Below are 27,844 nucleotides of genomic sequence, written 5' to 3'. Positions count from 1 at the left end.
TCAACAACTATGTTCTCGCCCTTCGACGGGCAGCCCGGCACTGCGAGTTCAAGGACTTCGAAGACGCTCTCTTGGACAGAGTAGTCTGTGGCATGAGGGATGTCGAGGTCCAGCAGGGCCTCCTGGCAAAATCTGACCTCACCCTGCAGATGGTGCTTGAGAAGGCGCGAGCGGCTGAGCGGGCCAGTCCACTGATAAGATTCCCCAAATGAAGAGGACATCAGCGTCAAGGCCCTCAGAAAGCTATTTGTGACCCATGGGCTGCCATATGTCCTCATTTTGGACAATGGGTCACAGCTCACATCAGGTTAATTCCTGGCGGGTCATGGCATTTGTCATGCCCTGATTGATTGACATCCGCCCTTCTCCCTAATCAAAGCTCCAGAAGTCCTGGTCTTCAGATGGAGGCAGGGTTGCCCTGCCTACTTAAAAGGTGACATCTGTTAAATTGTTATTTTGAGCGCCATCATGCTGTCTTGGTTGGGAGGGGTGTTGTCCACTGTATAGTGTAGTGATTTTCAACCTTTTTGGGGCACACCACCAACCAAAATAAACACAGTACATTTACATATAGTTAATAACGTAGTTTCCAAATGAATTTATACTCACTTAGTGTGAAACCTGGACCTGTTTTGATGAACACAAAACGGGCATCCTGGCAGGAATAGTAGTTAATGGGGACCCATGTTTAATTTCCCCACGGCACACCTGATCATGTCTCACGGCACACTGGTTGAAAAACACTGGTGTAGGGTATTGTTGACAGTCGAAGTTCTCAGTCTGGTCCTCCGTTGGAGCGGGAAAATACTCTCTCCCGATTGGTTGTTTGGCTGAGTTTTTTGTAAAGGGCTGTGTCATCCATTTTGTTGCCTCACAGGCAGTGTTGAATTAAATAAGGCTGTTGCAAATCACTCTGGCCTTGCCTCCATTCTTTGCCCAGAATTCTTTATTGGCCAAGTATAACTGGACACACAAGGAATTTGTCATTGGTGCGCATGCTCTCGGTGTCCATAAAATATACCATTTGTCATGAGGTAAAGCACAATGGTCAAGTTTCTTTTCAGATTTGCTCTTAAGTTAGGGTCTCCCCACATCAGTAGTAGGATTCAAAAAAATTTACTACTGGTTCTGTTGGTGTGACAGAGGAAGGATACTACAAAATCCCCATTTCCCCCCGTTCAGCTGGGACTTAGGAGACAGAGAATAGATGTCAGAGGTTGTATTTACTGGTTCTCTGAACTACACCGCCCCAAGTCTTCGGAGAGGGGCGGCATACAAATCTAATAAATTATTATTATTAAATTATTATTATTACTCAAAATTTCCGCTACCAGTTCCCTGGAACTAGTCCAGAACCTGCTGAAACCCACTTCTGCCCTATGTGAATAAACCTGAATTGTACTTAGCTATATTTATCTTGCGTTCATCAAATTTGGCTGAACCAAGCCATGACAGGAATGAGTTGACCCAACATTATTATTATTATTATTATTATTTTGCATGAATGAATTTCATTTGCAGTTAAGGTCATGGATGAGCCATTTTGGAAAATTATGGGGCTTAGGGTTCAACTGCAACCACACAAATAAATCCAGAGAACCTTATGATTTATTACTTTAGTATCCATGATTTATGTCTAATGATTGCTATGCTGAGAGCTTAAGCACCAGAGACAAATTTCTTGTGTGTCCAATCACATATTGGCCAATAAACATAGAAACATAGAAGTCTGACGGCAGAAAAAGACCTCATGGTCCATCTAGTCTGCCCTTATACTATTTTCTGTATTTTATCTTAGGATGGATATATGTTTATCCCAGGCATGTTTAAATTCAGTTACTGTGGATTTATCTACCACGTCTGCTGGAAGTTTGTTCCAAGGATCTACTACTCTTTCAGTGAAATAATATTTTCTCACGTGGCTTCTGATCTTTCCCCCAACTAACGTCAGATTGTGCCCCCTTGTTCTTGTCCTCACTTTCCTATTAAAAAAACTTCCCTCCTGGGCCTTATTTAACCCTTTAACATATTTAAATGTTTCGATCATGTCCCCCCCTTTTCCTTCTGTCCTCCAGACTATACAGATTGAGTTCATGAAGTCTTTCCTGATACGTTTTATGCTTAAGACCTTCCACCATTCTTGTAGCCCGTCTTTGGACCCGTTCAATTTTGTCAATATCTTTTTGTAGGTGAGGTCTCCAGAACTGAACACAGTATTATTCCAAATGTGGTCTCACCAGCGCTCTATATTAGGGGATCACAATCTCCCTCTTCCTGCTTGTTATACCTCTGGCTATGCAGCCAAGCACCCTACTTGCTTTTCCTACTGCCCGACCACACTGCTTACCCATTTTGAGACTGTCAGAAATCACTACCCCTAAATCCTTCTCTTCTGAAGTTTTTTGTCTTGATTGAAAAATTATTTTTTCTTATTTTGGAAGGAGGCGCCGAGGGACTTTCCTTCCAGATTCACAGAAGAGCCAGCCAGCTCCACACAGGCCCCACGAACGTTACACACAAAATCCAAGATTTTAATAGTAACTTTACTAGGACTGGAAAGAAAACACAGAAGCTAGATCTCGCTGGACAGAACTGCTCCCTTCCCCAAGCTTCTCGCTTAAAAGGAAAACGAGGAACACCCGAAAGCAAAACCAGGCGCTACGATTTGACAGGCGGCACCTAGGAATGAGGAAACTTAAAGCATCTGGGGAAAATAAAACAAAATTTAACAGATTTTGGGAAGCGCTCTCTTTTTCCCAGTTTGAAAGTTTAAAGAGTTCTGGCAGCATCACCGTTGAGTTTAGAACTGCCGACCCGTCTACGTGTATTCGAAATGTGACTTTTGAGAGGGTTGCTCCCCAAAAAAAAATAGTTTTAAAAATCAGCCAAAAATAATTCCTAAAAAAAAATTCATGTTTCCGAAAGGAAAGGGATGGAGGAAAGGAAAGGTGGATGTTTCTTTCTTTTCCCCCCCTTTCTGGCTTCTGAATTTGTCTTCTCAGCCGCCAGCTTCTCTTCCAACTCGCCGTCTTTTCTACCTCCATCCCAGCGGCAAAAAATTGTTTTTAAGAGGCACGGTGTTTCCCCGATGGGAGCAGGGCAGGAGTCTCTTTTAAATTTACAATGGAGAAACTTTTATTTACAAAAACCAGCTACCTCAACAATAAAAATGCTGCTCCGATCGACTTTGGTCATTGTCCGTTCAGTGGATAAACGCCACTTCGGGTATCTTGTGCTCCGCCTGGAAGAAGCAAGGGAAAAAAGGAGGGCGGGAGTGAGAATGGCTTTCCTGATGTCTTGAGTTGTCGGCAAAAGCCCTCAAGGTGTCTTTTTTAAAAAAGACTTTTATTTTTTCTCCTTTCCTTTCCCCCCCCCCAATATATTTTATTAAATTTTCTTAAAATAGACAAAACTAAGAAACATACATTTAACATAAAAGTGGGGTTGTATCTTCCCCGCTTATTCTTGAAGTAAAATTTCAAGACAAAAAAAGAATACATTCAAAAAAGTTTAAAATCAACTTATTACTTTAAATGAAAAGAAGAAATTTGGTTAACTTTTTATATTAAATCTTCATACATTGTAATTAATAACTCTTAAATCTTATCCCTAATAAGTCTAACATAACACTTAAATCATAATTCTACAATACTATTATTTATTTATTTATTTATTTATTTTTACTGTTAATGTTAATATTTATTCTTGTTTATCCATATATACACTTTGTTCCATATCTCATAAAATTCTGTTTCTTCTTGATCTTTTAACTGTCTTTCCATATATACATCAATACATATACAGTGTTCCCTCGAGTTTCGCAAGGGGATGTGTTCTGAGACCGCCCGCAAAAGTCGAATTTCCGCGAAGTAGAGATGCAGAAGTAAATACACCATTTTTGGCTATGGACAGTATCACAAGCCTTCCCTTAACACTTTAAACCCCTAAATTACCATTTCCCATTCCCTTAACAACCATTTACTCACCATTATTATTGGTACTCACCATTGAAGAAGACACTTAGTGATCCTGATATTTATAAACATAATGATTTATTGACAATAATTATTTTTTTGTTATTTATTGGCAAAAAATATTAGTTTGGTGATGATGTATGACATCATCGGGCGGGAAATACCGTGGTATAGAAAAAAACCCGCAAAGTATTTTTTAATTAATATTTTTTGGAAAAACCGTGGTATAGGCTATTCGCGAAGTTCGAACCCGCGAAAATCGAGGGAACACTGTACATTAAAATATCAATAACGTACATTATTATACATTTTCATCTAATCATGAAATGATATCCTATTTTGGATCTACTTTATGCCGTTATTTACCAATCTGTTCTCCGTTTTTAACACTCCCTCCATCTCCATCTCTTCCCTCTACCTTCTTGCTCCTTCTCTCCCTCTTCCTATATCCCTCCACTCCTCCTCTGCCTTCCCTTCCTTCTTCCTCTTTCTCCCTTTTAACCATTGATCCTGAGTGATCCTAATTCTAATCCATTTTATATTTAACAGATTGATAGCATATTCTCATACAGCTTTAAACTATCGGTGTCTCTTCTAAAATCATTAATTTTTTAATATCCTTTTGGTACTCATTTCATATAATTCTTTAGTCTAGGTAGTATATGCTATTATTCTAATGCTGCCTCCTCAAAATCTAATTTTGTCACCTGGGTCTACCACCACCATTTATTCTCCATTTCCTTCTCTTTTAATCATTCTAATTTGATTTCTATGTACCGTGGTACCTCGTGATACGAACCCCCCGTGATACGAACATTTCGAGATACGAACCGGGGGTTCGGAAATTTTTTGCCTCTTCATACGAACTTTTTTTGACTTACGAACCCACCGCAGATCGCAAAAAGGCGTTCTGCTGGGCGCCACCGCCCGGCTGTCACCTTTTAAAACAGCCGGGGGGCTTCTCGGCGTTCTTCCGAACCCGAACTTTTCGGGTTCGGGAGGCCGCTGAGAAGCGCTGCCGCCCGGCTGTCACCTTCTGAAACAGCCGGGCGCTTCTCGGTGGCCTCCAGAACCCGAACCCGAACTTTTGCCCAACTTCCGGGTTCGGCGTTCGGGAAAACGCTGAGAAGCCCCCCGGCTGTTTTAAAAGGTGACAGCTGGGCGGTGGCGCCCAGCGGAGCGCCATTTTGCAATTCCCCCCCCCCTTGCACGCATTCATCGCTTTTACATTGTTTCCTATGGGAAACATTGTTTCGTGTTACGAACTTTTCGCCTTACGAACCTCCTTCCGGAACCAAGTAGGTTCGTAAGACGAGGTATTGCTGTATATTCATTTTCTACCCAATCATAACATTTTAGCCGTACATTATAATATTCTGTATCTTCCTTATCTTTAATTTTCATTGTCAGTCTATTCATCTCTGCATAATCCATGATTTTATTACTTCTCCTTCAGAAGGAATTTTTGTTGCTTTTCATTTTTGTACAAATGCAATTCTAGCTGCTGTAACCACATGAACAATTAGGTATGTGAGTGTCTTTTTGTGGGATGTCCTGGACTATAGTACAGGTAGTCCTCCAACTTCCGACTGTTTTTCACACTTTATAACCGTTGCAGTTTCCCCATGGTCACGTGATTTAAGAAAAAAAAAATCAGTTGTCAGCTTGGCAACTGACTCATCTTCATGACAGTCTCACTGTCCCAGGGTCGCCTGATCCCCTTTTGTGACTGTCTAACAATCAAAGTCCAACGGGGAAACTCATTTTGTGACATTGCTTGCCATTAAGCGAATGCCCGGCGGGCTTAAGCTAGTAACACAGCGGTTAAGTGAATATGGCATTTCTATCCCCGTCAGCTTTGCTTATCAGAAGGCCACAAAAGTGTTGGTTATGACCTATAAAGCCCTTCATGGCATCAGACCAGAATATCTCCGGGACCGCCTTCTGCCGCATGAATCCCAGCAACCGGTTAGGTCCCACAGAGTTGGCCTTCTCCGGTTCCCATCAACTACCTAGGACCTAGGAGAAGAGCCTTCTCTGTGGCGGCCCCGACCCTCTGGAACCAGCTCCCCCCAGGTATCAGAGTTGCCTCCACCCTCCTTGCCTTTCGCAAGCTCCTTAAAACCCACCTCTGTCGTCAGGCATGGGGGAATTGAAATTTTCCCTTCCCCCTAGGCTTATAGAATTTATACATGGTATGCTTGTATGTATGAGTGGTTATTTAAATTGGGGTTTTTTAGATTGTTTTTAATATTAGATTTGTTTTCATTGCCTTTTCATTGTTGTTAGCCGCCCCCAGTCTTCGGAGAGGGGCGGCATACAAATCTAATAAATGAATGAATGAATGAATGAATAAATAAATAAATAAACAAATAAAAAAAAGGAGATGCTGCCACCGTTGTAAAGATGGGCGACTTTGCAGGCGCCCTAGTTTTGATCATGTGCCCACAGGGGGAAATACCACAATGGTTGTTAAGTGTGGAAAAAGGCTATTAAAACCCTTTTTTGGACGCCCGTTGTGACTTTCAGCCACTGAGTGAACTGTTGCAAATGGAGGGCAACCTGTACAAGGGCCAGAATCTCAAGGGAGGGGGCACCACTTGCTTGTCCTGAGAACAAACAGGAATGGGGTTTGTGTTTGCTAACACAGAGACTGGAGACTCACCTTCAGCTGGGTGTAGGCATGAGCGGCTTTCGCATAGTTCCAATCGTTGTCCATGAGGCACCTGGGGAGACAGAGAGAGAGACAGATTAAGAGCAAAAGAAGAATAGAGAGAGATAAATTGAAAGAGAGATTGAGAAAGGAGAGATTGAAAGAGATTGAGAGAAAGAATAGAGAATTAGAGAGATTGAGAGAGAGGAATGGGATTGAAGAGATTGAGAAAGGAGAGATTGAAAGAGATTGAGGGAAAGAATAGAGAATTAGAGAGATTGAGAGAGAGGAATGGGATTGAAGAGATTGAGAAAGGAGAGATTGAAAGAGATTGAGAGAAAGAATAGAGAATTAGAGAGATTGAGAGAGAGGAATGGGATTGAAGAGATTGAGAAAGGAGAGATTGAAAAAGATTGAGAGAAAGAATAGAGAATTAGAGAGATTGAGAGAAAGGAATGAGATTGAAGAGATTGAGAAAGGAGAGATTGAAAAAGATTGAGAGAAAGAATAGAGAATTAGAGAGATTGAGAGAAAGGAATGAGATTGAAGAGATTGAGAAAGGAGAGATTGAAAAAGATTGAGAGAAAGAATAGAGAATTAGAGAGATTGAGAGAGGAATGGGATTGAAAAAGATTGAAAGAATAAATTAGAGAGATTGAGAGAGGAATGGGATTGGAGAGATTGAGAAAGGAGAGATTGAAAAAGATTGAGAGAAAGAATAAATTAGAGAGATTGAGAGAGGAATGGGATTGAAGAGAATGAGAAAGGAGAGATTGAAAAAGATTGAGAGAAAGAATAGAGAATTAGAGAGATTGAGAGAAAGGAATGAGATTGAAGAGATTGAGAAAGGAGAGATTGAAAAAGATTGAGAGAAAGAATAGAGAATTAGAGAGCTTGAGAGAGGAATGGGATTGAAAAAGATTGAGAGAAAGAATAAATTAGAGAGATTGAGAGAGAGGAATGGGATTGAAGAGAATGAGAAAGGAGAGATTGAAAAAGATTGAGAGAAAGAATAGAGAATTAGAGAGATTGAGAGAAAGGAATGAGATTGAAGAGATTGAGAAAGGAGAGATTGAAAAAGATTGAGAGAAAGAATAGAGAATTAGAGAGATTGAGAGAAAGGAATGAGATTGAAGAGATTGAGAAAGGAGAGATTGAAAAAGATTGAGAGAAAGAATAGAGAATTAGAGAGATTGAGAGAGGAATGGGATTGAAAAAGATTGAAAGAATAAATTAGAGAGATTGAGAGAGGAATGGGATTGAAGAGATTGAGAAAGGAGAGATTGAAAAAGATTGAGAGAAAGAATAAATTAGAGAGATTGAGAGAGAGGAATGAGATTGAAAAGATTGAGAAAGGAGAGATTGAAAAAGATTGAGAAAAAGAATAAATTAGAGAGATTGAGAGAGAGGAATGAGATTTAAGAGATTAAGAAAGGAGAGATTGAGATTGAGAGAAAGAATAAATTAGAGAGATTGAGAGAGAGGAATGAGATTGAAGAGATTGAGAAAGGAGAGATTGAAAAAGATTGAGAGAAAGAATAGAGAATTAGAGAGATTGAGAGAGAGGAATGGGATTGAAGAGATTGAGAAAGGAGAGATTGAAAGAGATTGAGAGAAAGAATAAATTAGAGAGATTGAGAGAGAGGAATGAGATTGAAGAGCTTGAGAAAGGAGAGATTGAAAAAGATTGAGAGAAAGAATAAATTAGAGAGATTGAGAGAGAGGAATGAGATTGAAGAGATTGAGAAAGGAGAGATTGAAAAAGATTGAGAGAAAGAATAAATTAGAGAGATTGAGAGAGGAATGGGATTGAAGAGATTGAGAAAGGAGAGATTGAAAAAGATTGAGAGAAAGAATAAATTAGAGAGATTGAGAGAGAGGAATGGGATTGAAGAGATTGAGAAAGGAGAGATTGAGATTGAGAGAAAGAATAGAGAATTAGAGAGATTGAGAGAGAGGAATGGGATTGAAGAGATTGAGAAAGGAGTGATTGAAAAAGATTGAGAGAAAGAGTAGAGAATTAGAGAGATTGAGAGAGGAAAGAGATTCAAGAAAAGAGATTAAGAAAGGAGAGAGATTGAAGGCGATTAAGAGAAAGAGAATTGAGAATTAGAGAGATTGAGAGAGGAAAGAGATTGAAAACGGAGAGATTGAAAAAGATTGAAAGAAAGAGAATAGAGAATTAGAGAGATTGAGAGAGAGGAAAGAGATTCAAGAAAAGAGATTGAGAAAGAGAGGTTGAAGGAGATTAAGAGAAAGAGAATAGAGGTTGAGAGAGATTGGAAAGGTTGAAAGAGATTGAGGGAGAGGAGTAAGATTGAGAGGAGAGAGAGTGTTTGAAAGAGAAGAGAAAGAAAAGAGAGAGATAAAGAAATTGAGAGGGAGAGAGGAGAAAGAGAAATAAAGATAGAGAGAGAGGCGAAAGATTGAAAGAAAAAGATTGACATAGAAGAGAGATTGAGATTGAGCGGAGAGAGAAAGAGATTGAGAGGAGGGATTGAAAGATAGATAGAGAGAGAGAGAGAGAGAGAGAGATCCTTAAACCACGGGAGAGACTCCTAACGTCGGTCAGACGCCATCTCTGCCTCTAACCCCTGCCCCTTCCTTTCCTGGCTCCCCCCACCGGACACTCACTTCTGAGACCACTCCATGTTCATGCCCGACTGCAGGGAGAAATTCTGCAACATTTCCTGATGCTCGACCGTCAGGGTGGGCCCGGGGCTTGAAGTGGGCATGGGCTCGATGGAAGGGTTGGGCACGGGGCTGGAGGACGGGGTGGGGGCCGGCATGACGAAGGCTTTGCGGATTTCCGTGTTGTTGGCTTGTCGGATGAAGAGCTGGTCGTTCACGATGCTCAACCTAATTGGGGAGGAAAGGAAGGAAAAGCTGCAGATGGACGCTCCCCCCCACCCCGCAAATCTTCAACTTACAGCAGCTCGTTCGGTGACCGTTCAAACTTAACAGCGGGACTCTATACCGGTTTTCACATTTGCAACCGCTTATCAAAAATCCAGACCCTTGGCAGCTGGCTCCTCGCATTTATGACGGTCGCAGCATCCCGGGGTCACCTGATCCCCTTTTGCGACCGTCTGACTAGCAACGCAAAAGGGTGTGTGTGTGGAGAAGCCAGATTCACTTAACAACCAGGTTAGTTGGCCCTGATTCATCCTGCCTGTCTGCCGACCATCTGAAGCGGCTTCCCTTACCCGTTGTGGCCCATAGGAACGGCAATGAAGACCCGGGTGAAGGCTCGCACCATGTCCCGAGACCGGTTGTCGACTGCGGAGCGAGACAGAGAGGAGGGGGTCAGGAAGGGGCCCTGCGCGCTGAAGCCCGGCCTCCCCCTTGCATTGCAGGACGGGGCCTTTCGCCCACCCACTCACCATCCTTGAAGATTCCGTTCAGGGTGAAGCATAACAGCGTATTCTGAAACGAGAAAGGAGCAGCATTAAAAACAGAGCGGGCGGGCGGGCCGTGGACCCACAACCTCACAAACACTAGAAAGCCACAACCGGGCATCACATCAACACTACGCAGAGAATAACCCAAAGCACACATTCCTGGTGAGAGAGAAATCCTCTGCGCGTGTCTGAAAGCTCAGAAGACTGAAACCCCAGTGATTTATGACCACAGCTGAGACCAGAATTTATGTTTCTATCAGATTATGTTTCTATCAGATTCTATCTATCTATCTATCTATCTATCTATCTATCTATCTATCTATCTATCTATCATCTATCTATCATCTATCTATCTATCTATCATCTATCTATCTATCTATCATCTATCTATCTATCTATCATCTATCTATCTATCTATCTATCTATCATCTATCTATCTATCATCTATCTATCTATCTATCTATCTATCTATCTATAATCTATCTATCTATCTAATCTATCTAATCTATCTAATCTATCTGTCTGTCTGTCTGTCTGTCTAGTCTGTCTGTCTGTCTATCTATCATCAATCTATCTATTTTTTCTATCTATCTATCTATCTATCTATCTATCTTATCTAATCTGTCTGTCTGTCTGTCTATCTAGTCTGTCTGTCTATCATCAATCTATCTATTTTTTCTATCTATCTATCTATCTATCTATCTATCTATCTATCTTATCTAATCTGTCTGTCTGTCTGTCTATCTAGTCTGTCTGTCTATCATCAATCTATCTATTTTTTCTATCTATCTATCTATCTATCTATCTATCTATCTATCTATCTATCTATCTATCTATCTAATCTATCTAATTATCTAATGTATCTGTCTGTCTGTGTGTCTGTCTGTCTATCTAGTCTGTCTGTCTGTCTATCTATCATCAATCTATTTTTTCTATCTGTCTATCTATCTATCTATCTATCTATCTATCTATCTATCTATCTATCTATCTATCTATCTATCTATCTATCCTAAAACTCTGCAAACAAATCTTTCTTTCTCTCTTTCTTTCTCCTTCCCCCCTCCCTCCCTCCTTCGACTTCTATGCCGCCCAATCCCGAAGGACTCAGGGCTGCTTACAACAACGATATAAATACAAAGAACAATAAAAAGAAGTCGAATACACAACCTAAATCTACAAAACCATGATTAAAAACCCATAATTAAAAAATCAAAACAACACGCATGCATACAATTTGGCCATGATGGCTGTTAGTTCATGCCCTCTAGGCATGTTCGTGGCCTTACGGAAAGCCAGTAGGGTGGGAGCAGTAACGACGACGTCAGGGGGAGAGTTGATTCCATAGAGCCGGGGCGGCAACAGAGAAGGCCCTCCCCCACGGCCCTGGCAACCTGCATTGCTCAGTCGAGGGGACCTGGAGGAGGCCAACTCTTGGGTGCTATAATTGGTCTCTGGGAGGTATGTGGCACATTTCTTCCCACTTTTTTTTTTTTTAAGTGAATCCCTGCGGCGGTTAAATTAGCCAGGCGTTTGTTAAGGGAATCTGACTTTTTTTCAACAACATCGTAACTTCGAATGGCCACTAGACGAATGGTTATGAAGTCGGGGCATAGCTGTATAAGCGGGGTGATCATACAGTTGTTCTAAAGAGGAGAAAAGGACAATGTTTGTGGTTTTGTGTGTGTGAGAGAGAGAAAGAGAGGGACAATGAAGAGGATGAACAACCAAGACGCAGCAGGATCGAGGGAAATGATATTATCTCCAGCTGCCGTTTATGGATTTTTATTTATTTATTTATTTATTTATTGGATTTGTATGCCGCCCCTCTCCGTAGACTCGGGGTGGCTAACAACAGTGATAAAAAACAGCATGTAACAATCAAATATTAAAACAGTTAAAAACCCATTAATATAAAAACCAAACATACATACAGGCATACCATGCATAGAATTGTAAAGGCCTAGAGGGAAGAGGGTCTCAATTCCCCCATGCCTGGCAGCAGAGGTGGGTTTTAAGAAGCTTACGAAAGGCGAGGAAGATGGGGGCAATTCTAATCTCCGGGGGGAGTTGGTTGCAGAGGGCCGGGGCCGCCACAGAGAAGACTCTTCCCCTGGGCTCCGCCAAACGACATTATTTAGTTGACAGGACCCGGAGGAGACCAACTCTGTGGGACCTAACCGGTCGCTGGGATTTGTGTGGCAGAAGGCGGTCTCGTAGATACCCTTATCCGGTGCCATGAAGAGCTTTATAGGTGATGACCAACACTTTGAATTGTGACCGGAAACTGATCGGCAACCAATGCAGACTGCAGAGTGTTGGAGTAATATGGGCATACTTAGAGAAGCCCATAATTGCTCTCGCAGCTGCATTCTGCACGACCTGAAGTTTTCAAACACTCTTCAAAGGTAGCCCCATGTAGAGAGCGTTGCAGTGGTCGAACCTCGAGGTGATGAGGGCATGAGTGACTGTGCGCAATGACTCCCTGTCCAAATAGGACCGCAACTGGTGCACCAGGTGAACCTGGGCAAACGCCCCCCTCGCCACAGCTGAAAGATGTTTCTCTAATGTGAGCTGTGGATCGAGGAGGACGCCCAAGTTGCGGACCCTCTCCGGGGTGTGTGTGTGTGTCAATAATTCCCCCCCCCCCGGGTGATGGACGGACAGATGGAATTGTCCTTGGGAGGCAAAACCCACAGCCACTCCGTCTTATCAGGGTGTTGTGGCCTGTTATCTGATGGCTCCTTCAGCAGCCGAATCGGTGGAGGAAGAGTAGGAGGACCGTGGGTGTCAGGGCCAGCATCAAGGCAGCCTGAGAGCTCCGAGGGAATAGAGGTTTGGGGGCGGGGGGGTAGGGAGGGACAGAGAGAAACAGCTGAGTCCAGTGCGCGATGCATGGAAGTCAGAGGGGAGGAGAGCAATGGAAATCTATGGGCCGGTCCTTGAAGAGCCACCACTGCTAGTGAAGCCACCCCAGTTCTGGCGGAGATGAATAGATGGGGCAGACAACGGCTGTGTGTGTGAGAGAGAGACTTTTTGTACTCGTAATTAAAGGAATATTTGAGGTCACTTGACAGGGTTTGCCGTGTGCTGGGTCAGAGCAACAGGCCTCCCTTTGGCCGATCTCAAAATGCAGCTAAGACTCGACTTACGACCGTAATGTGCAGAATGCGGCCGCGAGAGCCATCGTGGGGCTTCCCAGATTCTCCCACATTTCTACAACACTCCGTGGCCTGCACTAGCTGCCGATCAGTTTCCGGTCACAATTCAAAGTGTTGGTAATGACCTTTAAAGCCCTACATGGCATTGGACCAGAATACCTCCAGAACCGCCTTCTACCGCACGAATCCCAGCGGCTGATAAGGTCCCACAGAGTTGGGATGTTGCTTGGCGGGCCCCAGGGGAAGAGCCTTCTCTGTGGTGGCCCCCGCTCTCTGGAATCAACTCCCCCCCCGGAAATTAGAACGGCCCCCACCCTCCTTGTCTTTCACAAATTACTCAAGACCCACCTATATTGCCAAGCATGGGGGAACTGAGACACCTCCCCCAGGCTTTTATATTTCATGTATGGTATGTATGTGTTGTATGGTTTTAATTGTTGGGGTTTTATATATTTTTTCTTTTAATATTAGATTTGTTCCACTCTTTTATTGCTTTTATTATTGTTGTGAGCCGCCCCGAGTCTTCGGAGAGGGGCGGCATACGAAATCTAATCAATTATTATAAAATTAAATTATGATTAATGGGAGCTGCAGCCCGTCACAGTTGTTCAGTCAGTCGTGGCCACTCCTTTCTCCTTACTTACTCACAACTTACCGTTTGCGCGCAGACGTCCACCACAAAGGAATTCACGTCATGCTGAGTCTTGGGCAATTCGCTGAGGAAAGCCACCACGTTCAATTTAGTGTGTTTGAGGAGTCGGAAGCGCAAGGCTGAAGGGAAAGAAGAGGAAAAGAAGGTGGTTTCTGGAGGGGGGAAAAAAAATCAGGTCTTTTTACACAAAAACTGAAACCCAGAAGGGAAGCAGATGCTACGAATGGCTTCCCGCCTCGAAAGAAAAAAGGAACAGAAATGGAAAAAAAAAAAAAGGGTGGGCAACGAGGACGGTGGGGACATGATCAAAAGGAAGGTTGGGTAGACTTCAAAAGGGAAAGAATTAGGAACCAGAAGGTAAAAAGAGGGACTTGAACTCGGGGCCAGTGCACCTACAAATTCTACGTGGGGGAGTTGGGAACTGATCCTGGTTTCCCCAAGTAAAGGGATCCAGGATCAGGAGCTGGGAAGGGAGGGGGGGGGAGCTCAATCTGTGACCTTAAAGGGGTCAGAACAGAACAGAACGACAGTTGGACTGAATAATTCCCTCCACCCCCGCCTTTATCTCTCCGCAGACTCGGGGCGGCTAACAACAGTAATAAAAACAGCATGTAACAATCCAATATTAAAACAACTAAAAAACCCATTATTATAAAAAAACCAAACATACATACAGACGTACCATGCATAAAATTGTAAAGGCCTAGGGGGAAAGAGTATCTCAATTTCCCCATGCCTGGCGGCAGAGGTGGGGTTTAAGCAGCTTACGAAAGGCAAGGAGGGTGGGGGCAATTCTAATCTCTGGGGGGAGTTATAAATAACTCAAGGAAGTAAACATACACAATCCTTCCTCTTCCTCTATACCCCAGAACAACCCTGAGAGGTAGGTTGCACGGAAAGAGAGAGGAACTGGCCCAAAGTCACCCAGCTGTCTTTACTGCTGAAGACAGAACTAGAACTCCCAGGTGATTGGCCCAGTCACCCGGCTGTCTTTACTGCCTAAGGTGGGACTAGAACACATTGTCTCCTGGTGATTGGCCCAGTCACCCGGCTGTCTTTACTGCCTAAGGTGGGACTAGAACACATTGTCTCCTGGTGATTGGCCCAGTCACCCAGCTGTCTTTACTGCCTAAGGTGGGACTAGAACACATTGTCTCCTGGTGATTGGCCCAGTCACCCAGCTGTCTTTACTGCCTAAGGTGGGACTAGAACACATTGTCTCCTGGTGATTGGCCCAGTCACCCGGCTGTCTTTACTGCCTAAGGTGGGACTAGAACACACTGTCTCCTGGTGATTGGCCCAGTCACCCGGCTGTCTTTACTGCCTAAGGTGGGACTAGAACACATTGTCTCCTGGTGATTGGCCCAGTCACCCAGCTGTCTTTACTGCCTAAGGTGGGACTAGAACACATTGTCTCCTGGTGATTGGCCCAGTCACCCAGCTGTCTTTACTGCCTAAGGTGGGACTAGAACACATTGTCTCCTGGTGATTGGCCCAGTCACCCGGCTGTCTTTACTGCCTAAGGTGGGACTAGAACACATTGTCTCCTGGTGATTGGCCCAGTCACCCAGCTGTCTTTACTGCCTAAGGTGGGACTAGAACACATTGTCTCCTGGTGATTGGCCCAGTCACCCGGCTGTCTTTACTGCCTAAGGTGGGACTAGAACACACTGTCTCCTGGTGATTGGCCCAGTCACCCGGCTGTCTTTACTGCCTAAGGTGGGACTAGAACACATTGTCTCCTGGTGATTGGCCCAGTCACCCAGCTGTCTTTACTGCCTAAGGTGGGACTAGAACACATTGTCTCCTGGTGATTGGCCCAGTCACCCAGCTGTCTTTACTGCCTAAGGTGGGACTAGAACACATTGTCTCCTGGTGATTGGCCCAGTCACCCAGCTGTCTTTACTGCCTAAGGTGGGACTAGAACACATTGTCTCCTGGTGATTGGCCCAGTCACCCGGCTGTCTTTACTGCCTAAGGTGGGACTAGAACACACTGTCTCCTGGTGATTGGCCCAGTCACCCGGCTGTCTTTACTGCCTAAGGTGGGACTAGAACACATTGTCTCCTGGTGATTGGCCCAGTCACCCAGCTGTCTTTACTGCCTAAGGTGGGACTAGAACACACTGTCTCCTGGTGATTGGCCCAGTCACCCGGCTGTCTTTACTGCCTAAGGTGGGACTAGAACACATTGTCTCCTGGTGATTGGCCCAGTCACCCAGCTGTCTTTACTGCCTAAGGTGGGACTAGAACACATTGTCTCCTGGTGATTGGCCCAGTCACCCAGCTGTCTTTACTGCCTAAGGTGGGACTAGAACACATTGTCTCCTGGTGATTGGCCCAGTCACCCGGCTGTCTTTACTGCCTAAGGTGGGACTAGAACACACTGTCTCCTGGTGATTGGCCCAGTCACCCGGCTGTCTTTACTGCCTAAGGTGGGACTAGAACACATTGTCTCCTGGTGATTGGCCCAGTCACCCAGCTGTCTTTACTGCCTAAGGTGGGACTAGAACACATTGTCTCCTGGTGATTGGCCCTAAGTCACCCAACCAGCTCTCCTGCTTAAAGCAGAACTAGAACTCATTGTCTCCTGGTGATTGGTTCAAAATCACCCAGCCAGCTTTCATTATTATTATTATTATTATTATTATTATTATTATTATTATTAATTAGATTTGTATGTCGCCCCTCTCCGTAGACTCGGGGCGGCACACAGCAATAACAAGAACAATATACGGTAACAAATCTAATAATTAAAAAAACTAAATAATTTTTAAAAACCTAAAAAAAACCTTACTTAAAATAAAACATACACTCAAACATAGCATGCATAAATTATATAGGCCGGGGGAGATGTCTCAATTCCCCCATGCCTGGCGGCAGAGGTGGGTCTTAAGAAGTTTACGAAAGGCAAGGAGGGTGGGTGCAATCCTAATCTCCGGGGGGAGCTGGTTCCAGATGGTCGGGTCCACCACAGAGAGGGCTCTTCCCCTGGGTCCCGCCAAACGACATTGTTTAGTCGATGGGACCCGGAGAAGGCCAACTCTGTGGGACCTAACTGGTCGCTGGGATTCGTGCGGCAGAAGGCGGTCCCGGAGATATTCTGGTCCGGTGCCATGAAGGGCTTTATAGGTCATAACCAACACTTTGAATTGTGACCGGAAACTGATCGGCAACCAATGCAGACTGCAGAGTGTTGGGGTAACATGGGCATACTTAGGAAAGCCCATGACTGCTCTCGCAGCTGCATTCTGCACGATCTGGAGTTTCCGAACACTTTTCAAAGGTAGCCCCATGTAGAGAGCGTTACAGTAGTCGAACCTCGAGGTGATGAGGGCATGAGTGACTGTGAGCAGTGACTCCCGGTCCAGATAGGGCCGCAACTGGTGCACCAGGCGAACCTAGGCAAACGCCCCCCTCGCCACAGCTGAAAGATGTTTCTCTAATGTAAGCTGTGGATCGAGGAGGATGCCCAAGTTGCGGACCCTCTCTGAAGGGGTCAATAATTTCCCCCTCAGGGTAATGGACGGACAGATGGAATTGTCCTTGGGAGGCAAGACTCACAGCCACTCCGTCTTATCCGGGTTGAGTTTGAGTCTGTTGACACCAATCCAGACCCCAACAGCCTCCAGACACCGGCATATCACTTCCACTGCTTCGTTGACTGGACATGCCTAAGGTGAGACTAGAACTCACTGTCTCCTGGTTCCCAGCAAGTGCCCTATCTATTAGACCAAACTGGCTCTCGTTAACTGATTAACTGGCTAAGGAATTTAAGCAGGGATTTAAGGGGAGATAATGGAAACTTTCTGCATTGTTTTAAGAATCCGCAAGGTTTTCACTTTGCACCCAAAGGCTCTTTCATGCTAGGCCTCAAAGGCAGCCCTGCAACCCCGCCACACCCAAACCGCCTATCATCACACAATTTGCTTACAAGGATCCTTCAGTCGCTTCACATTCCGGCTGTTTTTGAAATAGTCAGCCAAAGGGTTCCTGCGTGGGAAAAACAAACGAACAAACAAATAATAAAACTTCAGCGTATATTATTAAATAATGAAAACTGGGGCAATTCCTGGGGGGAGGTGGGGAATGAACCCTTCCTAGACCTTAACTTGAGTAACAAGAGGGTTATCTTGCTATAAATCTCATTAAAACTCTAGGCATTAATGTTATAGTCTTCGGAGAGGGGCGGCATACAAATCTAATAAATTATTATTATTATTATTATTAATTATAATATGCTGACCAGAAAAGGCCCTCACTAGAATCGGGACCACCTGAGCTGACCGAAAGCCTCATTTTAGAAATTCAAGGGTCAGCCTCTTGCCCCCAACAATCTGGGTCCTCATTTTATCGACCTCAGGAGGATGAAAGGCTGTCTTGTTTTCTGAATGGGTTCGCCCCACAGGCTCCCTTATTTATTTATTTATTTATTTATTTATTTATTTATATATTGGATTTGTATGCCGCCCCTCTCCTTAGACTCGGGGCGGCTAACAACAGTAACAAAAAAACAGCATGTAAATCCAATACTAAAACAACTAAAAAACCCTTATTGTAAAACCAAACATCCCTACAAACAAACATAACATGCATAAATTGTAAAGGCCCAGGGGGAAAGAATATCTCAGTTCCCCCATGCCTGACGGCAGAGGTGGGTTTTAAGGAGCTTACGAAAGGCGAGGAGGATGGGGGCAATTCTAATCTCCGGGGGGAGTTGGTTCCAGAGGGCCTGGGCCGGCACAGAGAAGGCTTTTCCCCTGGGCCCCGCCAAATGACATTGTTTTGTTGACGGGACCCGGAGGAGGCCCACTCTGTGGGACCTAACCGGTCGCTGGGATTCGTCCCTTCTTAAATTATGGCTGTTTTTCTAAGGGCGTTGAACAACCTGTATTTTCAAAGAGTGGGTTTTGCATCCCGGGCCACAGGGAGAGAAAGGAAACGCATGCAAAGATATACAGCTTGATTCGTTGGCCTGGCCTGTGGGTCCTCAGACTACTGTCCACGGGCCACATGCAGCCTGCCAAAGCCATTAAATTCGCCCTACGCAGGGCCACGAGGCTGCCCCGCCCACATCGCCCCACCCACCCTTCGGACAAACACAGGACTTACCTTCGCGAGCCCCGCGGGCTGGAACTGAAAGGTAAGGATAACAATTTTGGCCTGCGGAATGCGGCTGGAGGCGGGGGTGGGGGGAGGGGATAAATGGGTTGCATAGACCCCAGGCGGCCATAAACAGGTGGAAACAGCCTGTTTTTGGCCAAAATACGGGCCGGCTTTGCCTTAAAAATGGGTTGGTTTTGCCTTAAAAACGGGTTGGTTTTGCCTAAAACATGGGACGTTTTTGTCTGGTTTCGGCCTGCAGAATGCTGCTGGAGGGAAGGGAGGTGAAAAAAATGGGGCAGCCGGATGTCCCAAGAGGGGAAAAAAGGAAACTGGTGAGACCGGCCCATTTTTGGCCAAAAAACCAGGGCGATTTTGCCTGTTTTTGGCCTGCAGAAATGCTGCTGGAGGCAGGGGGAGGTGACAAATTTATGTATTTATTTATTTGATTCAGGGGGGCTTGAGGACTGACTCAGGGTGGCTTACAACAACAGTATGAATACAATAAACACAATACAATAAATAGATACAAAACAGTAAAAGAGGTAGAAAATTATCTAAGGCTAAAACATTTAGATGCAAAAAAAAAGCATTTGATAATGTTGATTGGTCCTTTATGAAACTACAACTTAATAAAATGAATTTTGGAACTAAATTTTTCAATACAGTATAACCGATCCACTCAAACAGCTAAAATTATTCTTAATAATGATCAAACAAAAAATGGGGCACACAAGCTTCCTTGGGTCCGAGAAGAATTGCTGCAAAACGCTGTTTCCTGAAATGGACCACTGGACTCCTAAATGGCTGAAAAAAACTATCTAGCGAAAAGAAAAGCCAATAAAAGACACGCACACCCAGGAGCAAAACCAATAAAAGATTTGATTTGTGTGCATTGTTTAATGGCCATGTCCATCTAGTCCAGAGGTGGGTTTGAGCAGGTTCTGACCAGTTCTGGAGAACCGGTGGTGGGAATTTGGAGTAATTTGGAGAACCCGTAAATACCACCTCTGATTGGCCCTCCCCCAGGTAGTCTCTGCCTCCCGAGTCCCAGCTGATCCGGAGGAAATGGGGATTCTGCAGTAACCTTCCCCTCCCACACCCACCAAGCCACGCCCACAGAACCAGTGGTAAAAGTTCTCAACCCCACCACTGACATAGCCACGCCCACCCAGTCATATGACACCCCCCTTGCCACGCCCAACCAGCCAGCCCCAAACAGTCTGAAGACTGAGAACTAGCCCCCTCTGTTTATTATTATTATTATTATTATTATTATTATTATTATTATTAATTAGATTTGCATGCCGCCCTTCTCCGAAGACTCGGGGCAGCTCACAACAATAATTAAAACAATATTCCAGCGAAAACAAATCTAATATTAAAAAGCACATAAAACCCTATCATATTTTAAAAAGCAAACAACATATACATACCCAAACATAAATATAAAAAAAAAGCCTGGGGGAAAGGTGTCTCAACTCCCCCATGCCTGGCGGTATAGATGGGTCTTGAGTAATTTACGAAAGACAAGAAGTGTGGGGGCAGTTCTAATCTCCGGGGGGGAGTTGATTCCAGAGGGCCGGGGCTGCCACAGAGAAGGCTCTTCCCCTGGGGCCCGCCAAACGACATTGCTTAGTCGACGTGACCCCGGAGAAGGCCAACTCTGTGGGACCTTATCGGTCGCTGGGATTCATGCGGTAGCAAGCGGTTCCGGAGGTGCTCTGGTTTAAAAAGTTTGAGGAGCCCTGGAGTGGTCCAGCGAGTGCGGGGGGGGGGGGGCAAAATGCAGCCGCTGAGTTTTAAATATTTGCCTTTACACCCCAGCAGATGTTGAGATGGAACGCGCCAAGCGGTGGAGCTCCCACACACACACACACACACAAACAAACAGACCTGTAAGGGTGACTCGCAGAGAATGGGATGCTAAGCGAGCAGCAAGCTCCCTCGTGATAGGCATCCAGCAGGCCCTGTCGGTCTCCAGAATCGTAGATGGCGTAATATCTGGAAGGGAACGGACAACGATGCACCAACGCAAAGAGCAGGAAACAGTATTGGTTCACAGAACGTGGAACGGCACGAGTTGGAGGGGACCTTGGAGATCATCTAGTCCAGGGGCAGGCAAAGTGGGCTCTTCTATGACTTGTGGACTTCAACTCCCAGAGTTCCCGAGCCAATCATGCCAGCTCAGGAATTCTGGGAGTTGAAGTCCACGTGTCAGAGAAGAGCCCACTTTGCCTGCCCCTGGACTAGCCCTGCAGGAGACATTATGCCACTCCGGACAAATGGCTGTCCAGTCTCTTCTTAAACACCTCCCGCGTTGGAGCTCCCATAATGTCTGGTGGCAAGCCGTTCCACTGGTCCACTGTTGTCAATTAGCCTAGTTCTCCAGAATATAGAGCCAGACCCCCTCTTAGTTGTGAGCAGAAGGGATACTCACTGTTGTAAAAAGCGAATGATGAGCATTTTCAAGCCTTCGGTGGCAAAATAACTGCCCTGCGGAAAGAGACGCTGGTTTGAGGGAGGCCGCTTCCAAGTGGACATGGGAGGACGGCCAAACTCGGGAACGACCCTCGTGTGGTCAATAACATGCCATTGTCCTCCCTCCTCCGCCACGAAACGCCCATTCCCATCTGCCCCTTCCCCAAGGTCTACCTTGCACGGAGGCAGAGTGGTCGGCGTTTCAACGTCAAACGCGATCGGTGGGGGCAGCTCGTGACCGTCCTGCGGAAGGAAAAGAAGGGAGCTTGGTCAATCGTGCCAGAAGAAGAGAGAAAAGAAGGAAGAGGGGAAGAGGGAGGTGAAAGAAGGAAGGAGAAAGAGAGAGAAGGAAGGAAAAGGAAGAAGAAAAGAAGTAAGCAGAGAGAGAGGGAGGGAGAGAAAGGAGGAAGACGGAAGAGAGAGAAGGAAGGACAATAAAGGAAGAAGAAAGAAAAGAAGGAAGAGGGAAAGAGGGAGGTGAAAGAAGGAAGAGAAAGAGAGAGAAGGAAGGAAAAGGAAGAAGAAAAGAAGGAAGCAGAGAGAGGGAGGGAGAGAAAGGAGGAAGACAGAAGAGAGAGAAGGAAGGACAATAAAGGAAGAAGGAAGAAAAGAAGGAAGAAGGAAGGAGAAGAAAGAAGGAAGCCAAAAGAGAGAGAAGGAAGGAAAATGAAGAAAGAAGGGAGAAAAGAAGGGAGAAGGAAGCAGGGGAGAAGAAAGAAGGAAGCCAAAAGAGAGAGAAGGAAAATGAAGGAAGAAGGAAGAAAAAGGAAGAGGGAAGGAGGGAGGAGAAAGAAGAAAGGAGAAAGAAAGAGAAGGAGGGAAAATGAAGAAGAAAAAAGAGGGAAGGAAGCAAAAGGAGAGTGAAGGAAAATGAAGGAAGAAAGAAGAAAAGAAGAGAGAAGGAGTGAGGAGAAGAAAGGTGAAAGAGAGAAGGAAAATGAAGGAAGAAGGAGAAAAGAAGGGAGAAAGAAGGAGGAGAAGAAAGAAGGAAGCCAAAAGAGAGAAGGAAGGAAAATGAAGGAAGAAAGAAGAAAAGAAGGGAGAAGGAAAGAGGGAGAAGAAAGAAGGAAGCCAAAAGGGAGAGAAGGAAAATGAAGGAAGAAGGAAGAAAAAAGGAAAAGGGAAGGAGGGAGGAGAAAGAACAAAGGAGAAAGAAAGAGAAGGAGGGAAAATGAAGAAGAAAAAGAGGGAAGGAAGCAGAAGGAGAGTGAAGGAAAATGAAGGAAGAAAGAAGAAAAGAAGAGAGAAGGAGTGTGAGAAGGAAGGTGAAAGAGAGAAGGAAAATGAAGAAGAAAAGAAGGGAGAAGGAAGGAGGGAGAAGAAAGAAGGAAGCCAAAAGAGAGAGAAGGAAGGAAAATGAAGGAAGAAAGAAGAAAAGAAGGGAGAAGAGGGAGAAGAAAGAAGGAAGCCAAAAGAGAGAGAAGGAAGGAAAATGAAGGAAGAAGGAAGAAAAGAAGGGAGAAGAGGGAGAAGAAAGAAGGAAGCCAAAAGAGAGAGAAGGAAGGAAAATGAAGGAAGAAGGAAGAAAAAAGGAAGAGGGCAGGGAGGAGAAAGAAGAAAGGAGAAAGAAAGAGAAGGAGGGAAAATGAAGAAGAAAAAAGAGGGAAGGAAGGAGAAGGAGAGAGAAGGAAAATGAAGGAAGAAAGAAGAAAAGAAGAGGGAAGGAAGGAGAAGGAGAGAGAAGGAAAATGAAGGAAGAAAGAAGAAAAGAAGAGGGAAGGAAGGAGAAGGAGAGAGAAGGAAAATGAAGGAAGAAAGAAGAAAAGAAGAGGGAAGGAAGGAGGAGAAAGAAGGAAGGAGAAAGAGAGAAGGAAAATGAAGGAAGAAGGAAGAAAAGAAGGGAGGGAGGGTGGGAGAGAAGGAAGGGAGAAAGGAAATTAATAAATGTCTCACTTAGTAACAGAAATTGTGGGCTCAATTGTCATGAGTCAAGGACTACACAAACACACACAAACACACCCAGGACCTGCCAGCTTTGCGTAACTCACCAGCCGTAGCAGCTTGGGGAACCGTTCTCGGATGGTGCTGAAGGAAACAGAACAAGAATGAGGAGGCATCAGGCTCCTGTGGACACAGCTGACCCCTCCCTCCCTCCGTGGACCCTGTCACCTGCCATCGCAAGCCCGTTTCGTCCCTCTTAGGAACGGAACCCATGCTTCAGCAAGGTTTTAATTCCCCCAGCATGGTGCTGATGGGCTGCGTGGTCCAGAAAGGGCAACTCCAATGAATGGAAGTTTTTTTTTTAAAAAAAATCTCTAGCTGCCAATCCGGTGTTTAAAATTACGAAGCAGCTAGTCCTCTTTAAACTAGGGAACCTTGCGCCGGGTCAGCATTTTGCAAACAACAGAAAAGAATTTTGTCCGGTCTTTCTGAGCCTCGGAGCGATTTTGCTCTCGGGATTAAGAAACGGTGGACGTGGCTCACCGGAACCTTTAAAGCGAGAAGTTGTGAAATAGACTCAACTGCCGTTTTGTAGAATTTTTGGGGGGGGGGGGGGGGAAAGAGGGGGGGGCATTTACACTCTTTAAAACAAGAGCCGTCAAACGAAAGGCTGCGCCGAAGGTTTGAACTCAGGCCCAGCCTCTTAGGCCAGGTGCTTAAAGGAGCAAGTTAAAAGGCCGTGAGAAAGACACGGCTCCTCTCAGACGAAGCTCGGTCACTTCCGCAATGGGTTTGAGGACTGGAACACGGGGCTCGGCCTCTCATAGAAACATAGAAGACTGACAGCAGAAAAAGACCTCCTGGCCCATCTAGTCTGCCCTTATACTATTTCCTGTATTTTTATCTTAGGATGGATCTGTGTTTATCCCAGGCAGGTTTCAATTCAGTCCCTGTGGATTTATCTACCACGTCTGCTGGAAGTTTGTTCCAAGGATCTACTACTCTTTCAGTCAAATAATATTTTCTCATGTTCCTTTTGATCTTTCCCCCAACTCTCTTAAGGAGAAAACGTCGCCACCGATTTTCATGCGCCGGAACCTCCTGGCTTTTAAAGAGAAGTAGTTTCCAGCTGGTTAGGAACAGGAGAGGGACCGTTGATGCTAGGAGGCAGCACGGCCAGGCTCTGACCCCCCCCTCGAACGCGAGCCTCGGCCGAACACCCTGTAAAATGGGGGCATTCCCCCACTCGCCCTGCAGTAGTTTTACACATGCAGACAGGCAAGGGGTGGGGGGAGACAGAGGTGTTCATTTTTAAAAGGAGGCTGCGTGAACTGGAAAGCTGTCTGCACTTACCTGAGGGGGTACTCACCTGGTTGGCTCATTTACAGGAGATAATGCTCCTTTGGGGAGAGGGGGGGAGAGGGAGAGGGGAGAGGGGGGAGGGAGAGGAATGGCCAAGGGATCCCCCATCGGTCCTGGAGATGCCAGAGGCAATTTCCTGACCACTACACCTTTTAAAAGGCCTTTAAAAAAACCCACATTCCTGTCTCAAGGTCTTAAAAGTAATTAATAATAACTGCGGAGGACAAGGGAAGGGTGGTTGGGCTGAGAAGGAAGGGAACCCCAGGGGGAGGAAAAAAAAATAATAATGTGGGTTTGTTTGTGTGATTCAGACGTTCTGGTGCACAGCCTCCTCCGTCCTCAAAGCCCTTTGGGCATTCTCTTCCCACCGCCCGAGGCCCCTGGCAGAAAGAGGCCTGCCTGCCACCATGTCTGAAGTCTCCCCCTACAAGGAGGCGGGGAGGGGGTCTTGCCGATTGGCTCGCCACAAGCTCCGTGACCACTTCGGCTTGGGAGAAACGGCGCCCGCCCGCCGGCTTCAAAGCGAGAACGTCTCCTTCCCTCCCGCTGTTTCCGGCAGCAGCTGTGCCAGGAGAAAGCGCCGTGCGCCGAACGAGGTCCCTGGGCTTTCCTCCGTTTCCGCCTTCCACCACCGGGAGGCCTCGCTCCGGCCGCCATCTTGACTGTGCCTGTCTTAGGTTGTTCCTTCCAACGAGGAATCTTACCCGTCATTGGCTAACCAGCCGTCTGTAGGGGCCACGTTTTTCCTTCTGTTTTTTTTTTCCAATCTGTTCACCAGGGAATTCCTCGCCGTCTGGCACCTCTCGTGCCAACGTCAAAGCCGAGGAGGCGGTGCGTAAATCCTGGCCCTCCGAAACAGAGCGGGAAGGCTCCTCCGAATGGCAGGCTCGGGCCAAGGGAGGTGGGCGAGCCACAGAGGGAAGCGGCAGAGGGAGGCGGAGGCTGTGCGCGCAGAAATATTCGCCCCCCCAACCACCCCGAAGGACAGAAGGTTGAAGGCGGTGGTGGGGAGAACGTTAGGCCAGGTAAGAGACGCCTGGTAATATATTAACAAAGGGAGGAGGAAGAGGAGGAGGAGGAAGGGAGGGAAGGATATATGAGCCTTTCCTCTAAAAAAACCCCCCTTTAATCGCTTTGTAAACTTGAGAAAACCCGCCAGGCAACACTCCAGTCTTAACTGCAATAAAACCATGGTCAGAACACATCGCAAAGCAAGTCGAGAGGAGGCAGGAGGGCCGGTCGGAGGGACCTGAGGCCAGCTGGGAAGGCGGCCTCCTAGGAGCCAGAGTACTCAACCAAGGAGGAGAGAAAAGGCCTCTTGGGCGAAACTGGGGGATTGTCACCCCCACACACCCCCTTCGCAGTCCGGGAAGGGCGATTCTCCTCGGGCAGCCAAGGCGGGACCAAGGCTGCGTCTCACCTGATATAAACGGAGCGGTCCCGAATGTTCTCGCTCAGGGGGTTCTTGACCAGCCACAATTCGTCCAGCTTTAAGCCTTTCAGCTTGTCCAGATCGTATTCGGTCTTCAGCTGGGGGAGGGGGCAGAAATGGTTTAACCAGTGTTTTTTCAACCAGTGTGCCGTGGCACACTAGTGTGCCGCGAGACATGGTCAGGGTGTGCCGTGAAGCTCAGAGAGAAAGAAACCAAAAGAGAGAGAAAGACAGACAGAAAGAAAGAAAGATAGTGAGAGAGAAAGCAAGCAACAGAGAGAGAGAGAGAGAGCGAGTGAGAAAGAGAACAAGAGAAAGAAAGAGAGAGAGAAAGAGAGAGAAAGAAAGCAAGAGAGAGAAGGGGGAGGGAAGGAGAGAGAGAGAAAGACATAGAGGGATGTAGGGAGGGAGAGAGAAAGAGAGCAAAAAAGAGAGGAAGGGAGAGAAAGAAAGAAAGAGGAAGGTAGTGAGAGAAAGAGGGAAGGATAAAGAAATAGAGCGAAGGGGAGGAAGAGAGAGAGAGATTTTTTTTTGTCCATACTTTTTTTAGCCCCCCCCCCCCCCCCCCCCCCCTGCTCAATGTGCCCCATATGCCACGGCTCAAAAATGGTTGAAAATCACTGGGTTAAACTAACATTAGAATTAAAAACTAAAGAAGAATCTTCTTCTTATAATTGCTGGGATTTATTCTATCGCCGGCTTGAAAAATGGTCCTAACACTCTAAATTGTTAAAGCACAAAGGGAAATTACCTGGTGACAGAGTATAATGTATAAAGATATGTTTTATTTTAATATTAGATTTGTCTCACTGTTATATTGTTTTCGTATTACTGTTGTGAGCCGCCCCGAGTCTTCGGAGAGGGGCAGCGTACAAATCTAATAAATAATAATAATAATAATAATAATAATAATAAATAATAATAATAATAATAAATCAGAGTAAGATATCTATATTAATTCAGATTACCACCTTTTCTCTCTTTATTTATTTTTTGTTAATTAGTAATTATTAATTGCTATTTAAGATAGGCAATAGAGAATAAGGTACATAGTTAATATCGCTATACAGACTTGTCGCCCACTCGCCCGCTGTTTACTGTGAGTTTTAATTTTGTATGTTTTTATTTTATTTATTTATTTATTATTTAGATTTGTATGCCGCCGCTCTCCGCAGACTCGGGGCGGCTCACAACAAAGTGAAAACAATTTACAACAAATCTAAATTACTGTTTAAAAATATTTTAAAAACCCCATTTTCTAAACAAGCATACATACAGACATACCATTCATAAATTGTATATGCCCGGGGGAGATGTCTCAGTTCCCCCATGCCTGACGACACAGGTGGGTCTTAAGGAGCTTACGAAAGGCAAGGAGGGTAGGGGCAGTTCTAATCTCCGGGGGGAGTTGGTTCCAGAGGGCCGGGGCCGCCACAGAGAAGGCTCTTCCCCTGGGGCCCGCCAACCGACATTGTCTGTGGGACCTAATCGGTCGCTGGGATTCGTGCAGCAGCAGGCGGTCTCGGAGATATATGTATTGTTTGTATATGTAAATAAAATTTATAATTAAAAAAAAAAAAGAGGGAAGGAGACAGAGTCAAACAGGGGTGAGTTGGCTAAGCACAGATCTGGTGTTGAGGTGTGGGGGGAGGGGGCTTACCTGGTTACAAGACAAATTGAGGATCTTCAGATTGGGAGCTTTCAGATGCAGCTCGGACATGTCTTCGAGGCGATAGAGCTTGTTGTCA

General features: G+C 45.5%; 1 protein-coding gene across 2 annotated transcripts; it reads right to left on the bottom strand.

Moving 5' to 3' along the window:
* Window positions 1–2,524: 2,524 nt before the first annotated feature.
* On the bottom strand, window positions 2,525–27,838 carry NXF1 (nuclear RNA export factor 1). Of its 2 annotated transcripts, XM_070766172.1 has the most exons (14): window positions 27,757–27,838; window positions 26,085–26,194; window positions 23,410–23,446; window positions 21,596–21,664; window positions 21,381–21,436; window positions 20,837–20,944; window positions 18,950–18,973; window positions 17,772–17,830; window positions 13,842–13,957; window positions 10,011–10,053; window positions 9,834–9,906; window positions 9,262–9,486; window positions 6,640–6,700; window positions 2,525–3,241 (listed from the first exon to the last, which is right to left on the bottom strand). In XM_070766172.1, the coding sequence occupies exons 1-14, from the start codon at window positions 27,814–27,816 to the stop codon at window positions 3,203–3,205; spliced, it is 1,080 nt and encodes a 359-aa protein (XP_070622273.1). In that variant the 5' UTR covers window positions 27,817–27,838; the 3' UTR covers window positions 2,525–3,202. The 2 variants fall into 2 exon arrangements, with proteins under 2 accessions (XP_070622273.1, XP_070622274.1); XM_070766173.1 differs by lacking the exon at window positions 18,950–18,973.
* Window positions 27,839–27,844: the final 6 nt, after the last annotated feature.

The sequence above is a fragment of the Erythrolamprus reginae genome, chromosome 13 (genome assembly GCF_031021105.1).
Source record: "Erythrolamprus reginae isolate rEryReg1 chromosome 13, rEryReg1.hap1, whole genome shotgun sequence".
Taxonomy (NCBI): domain Eukaryota; kingdom Metazoa; phylum Chordata; class Lepidosauria; order Squamata; family Dipsadidae; genus Erythrolamprus; species Erythrolamprus reginae.
Note: the sequence above shows the minus strand (reverse complement) of the source record. Positions and strands in the feature narration are given on the sequence as shown.

What these genes read in the sequence shown, in the direction of transcription:
- NXF1 (XM_070766172.1), bottom strand. Translation starts at nt 27,816, where the DNA reads ATGTCCGAGCTGCATCTGAAAGCTCCCAATCTGAAGATCCTCAATTTG. An exon ending in GACCGCTCCGTTTATATCAG is followed by an intron (nt 23,447 to 26,084) that starts GTGAGACGCAGC and finishes TGTTTCCTTCAG; the next exon opens with CACCATCCGAGAACGGTTCC. An exon ending in GTTCCTATGGGCCACAACGG is followed by an intron (nt 9,487 to 9,833) that starts GTAAGGGAAGCC and finishes CTCCCCAATTAG; the next exon opens with GTTGAGCATCGTGAACGACC.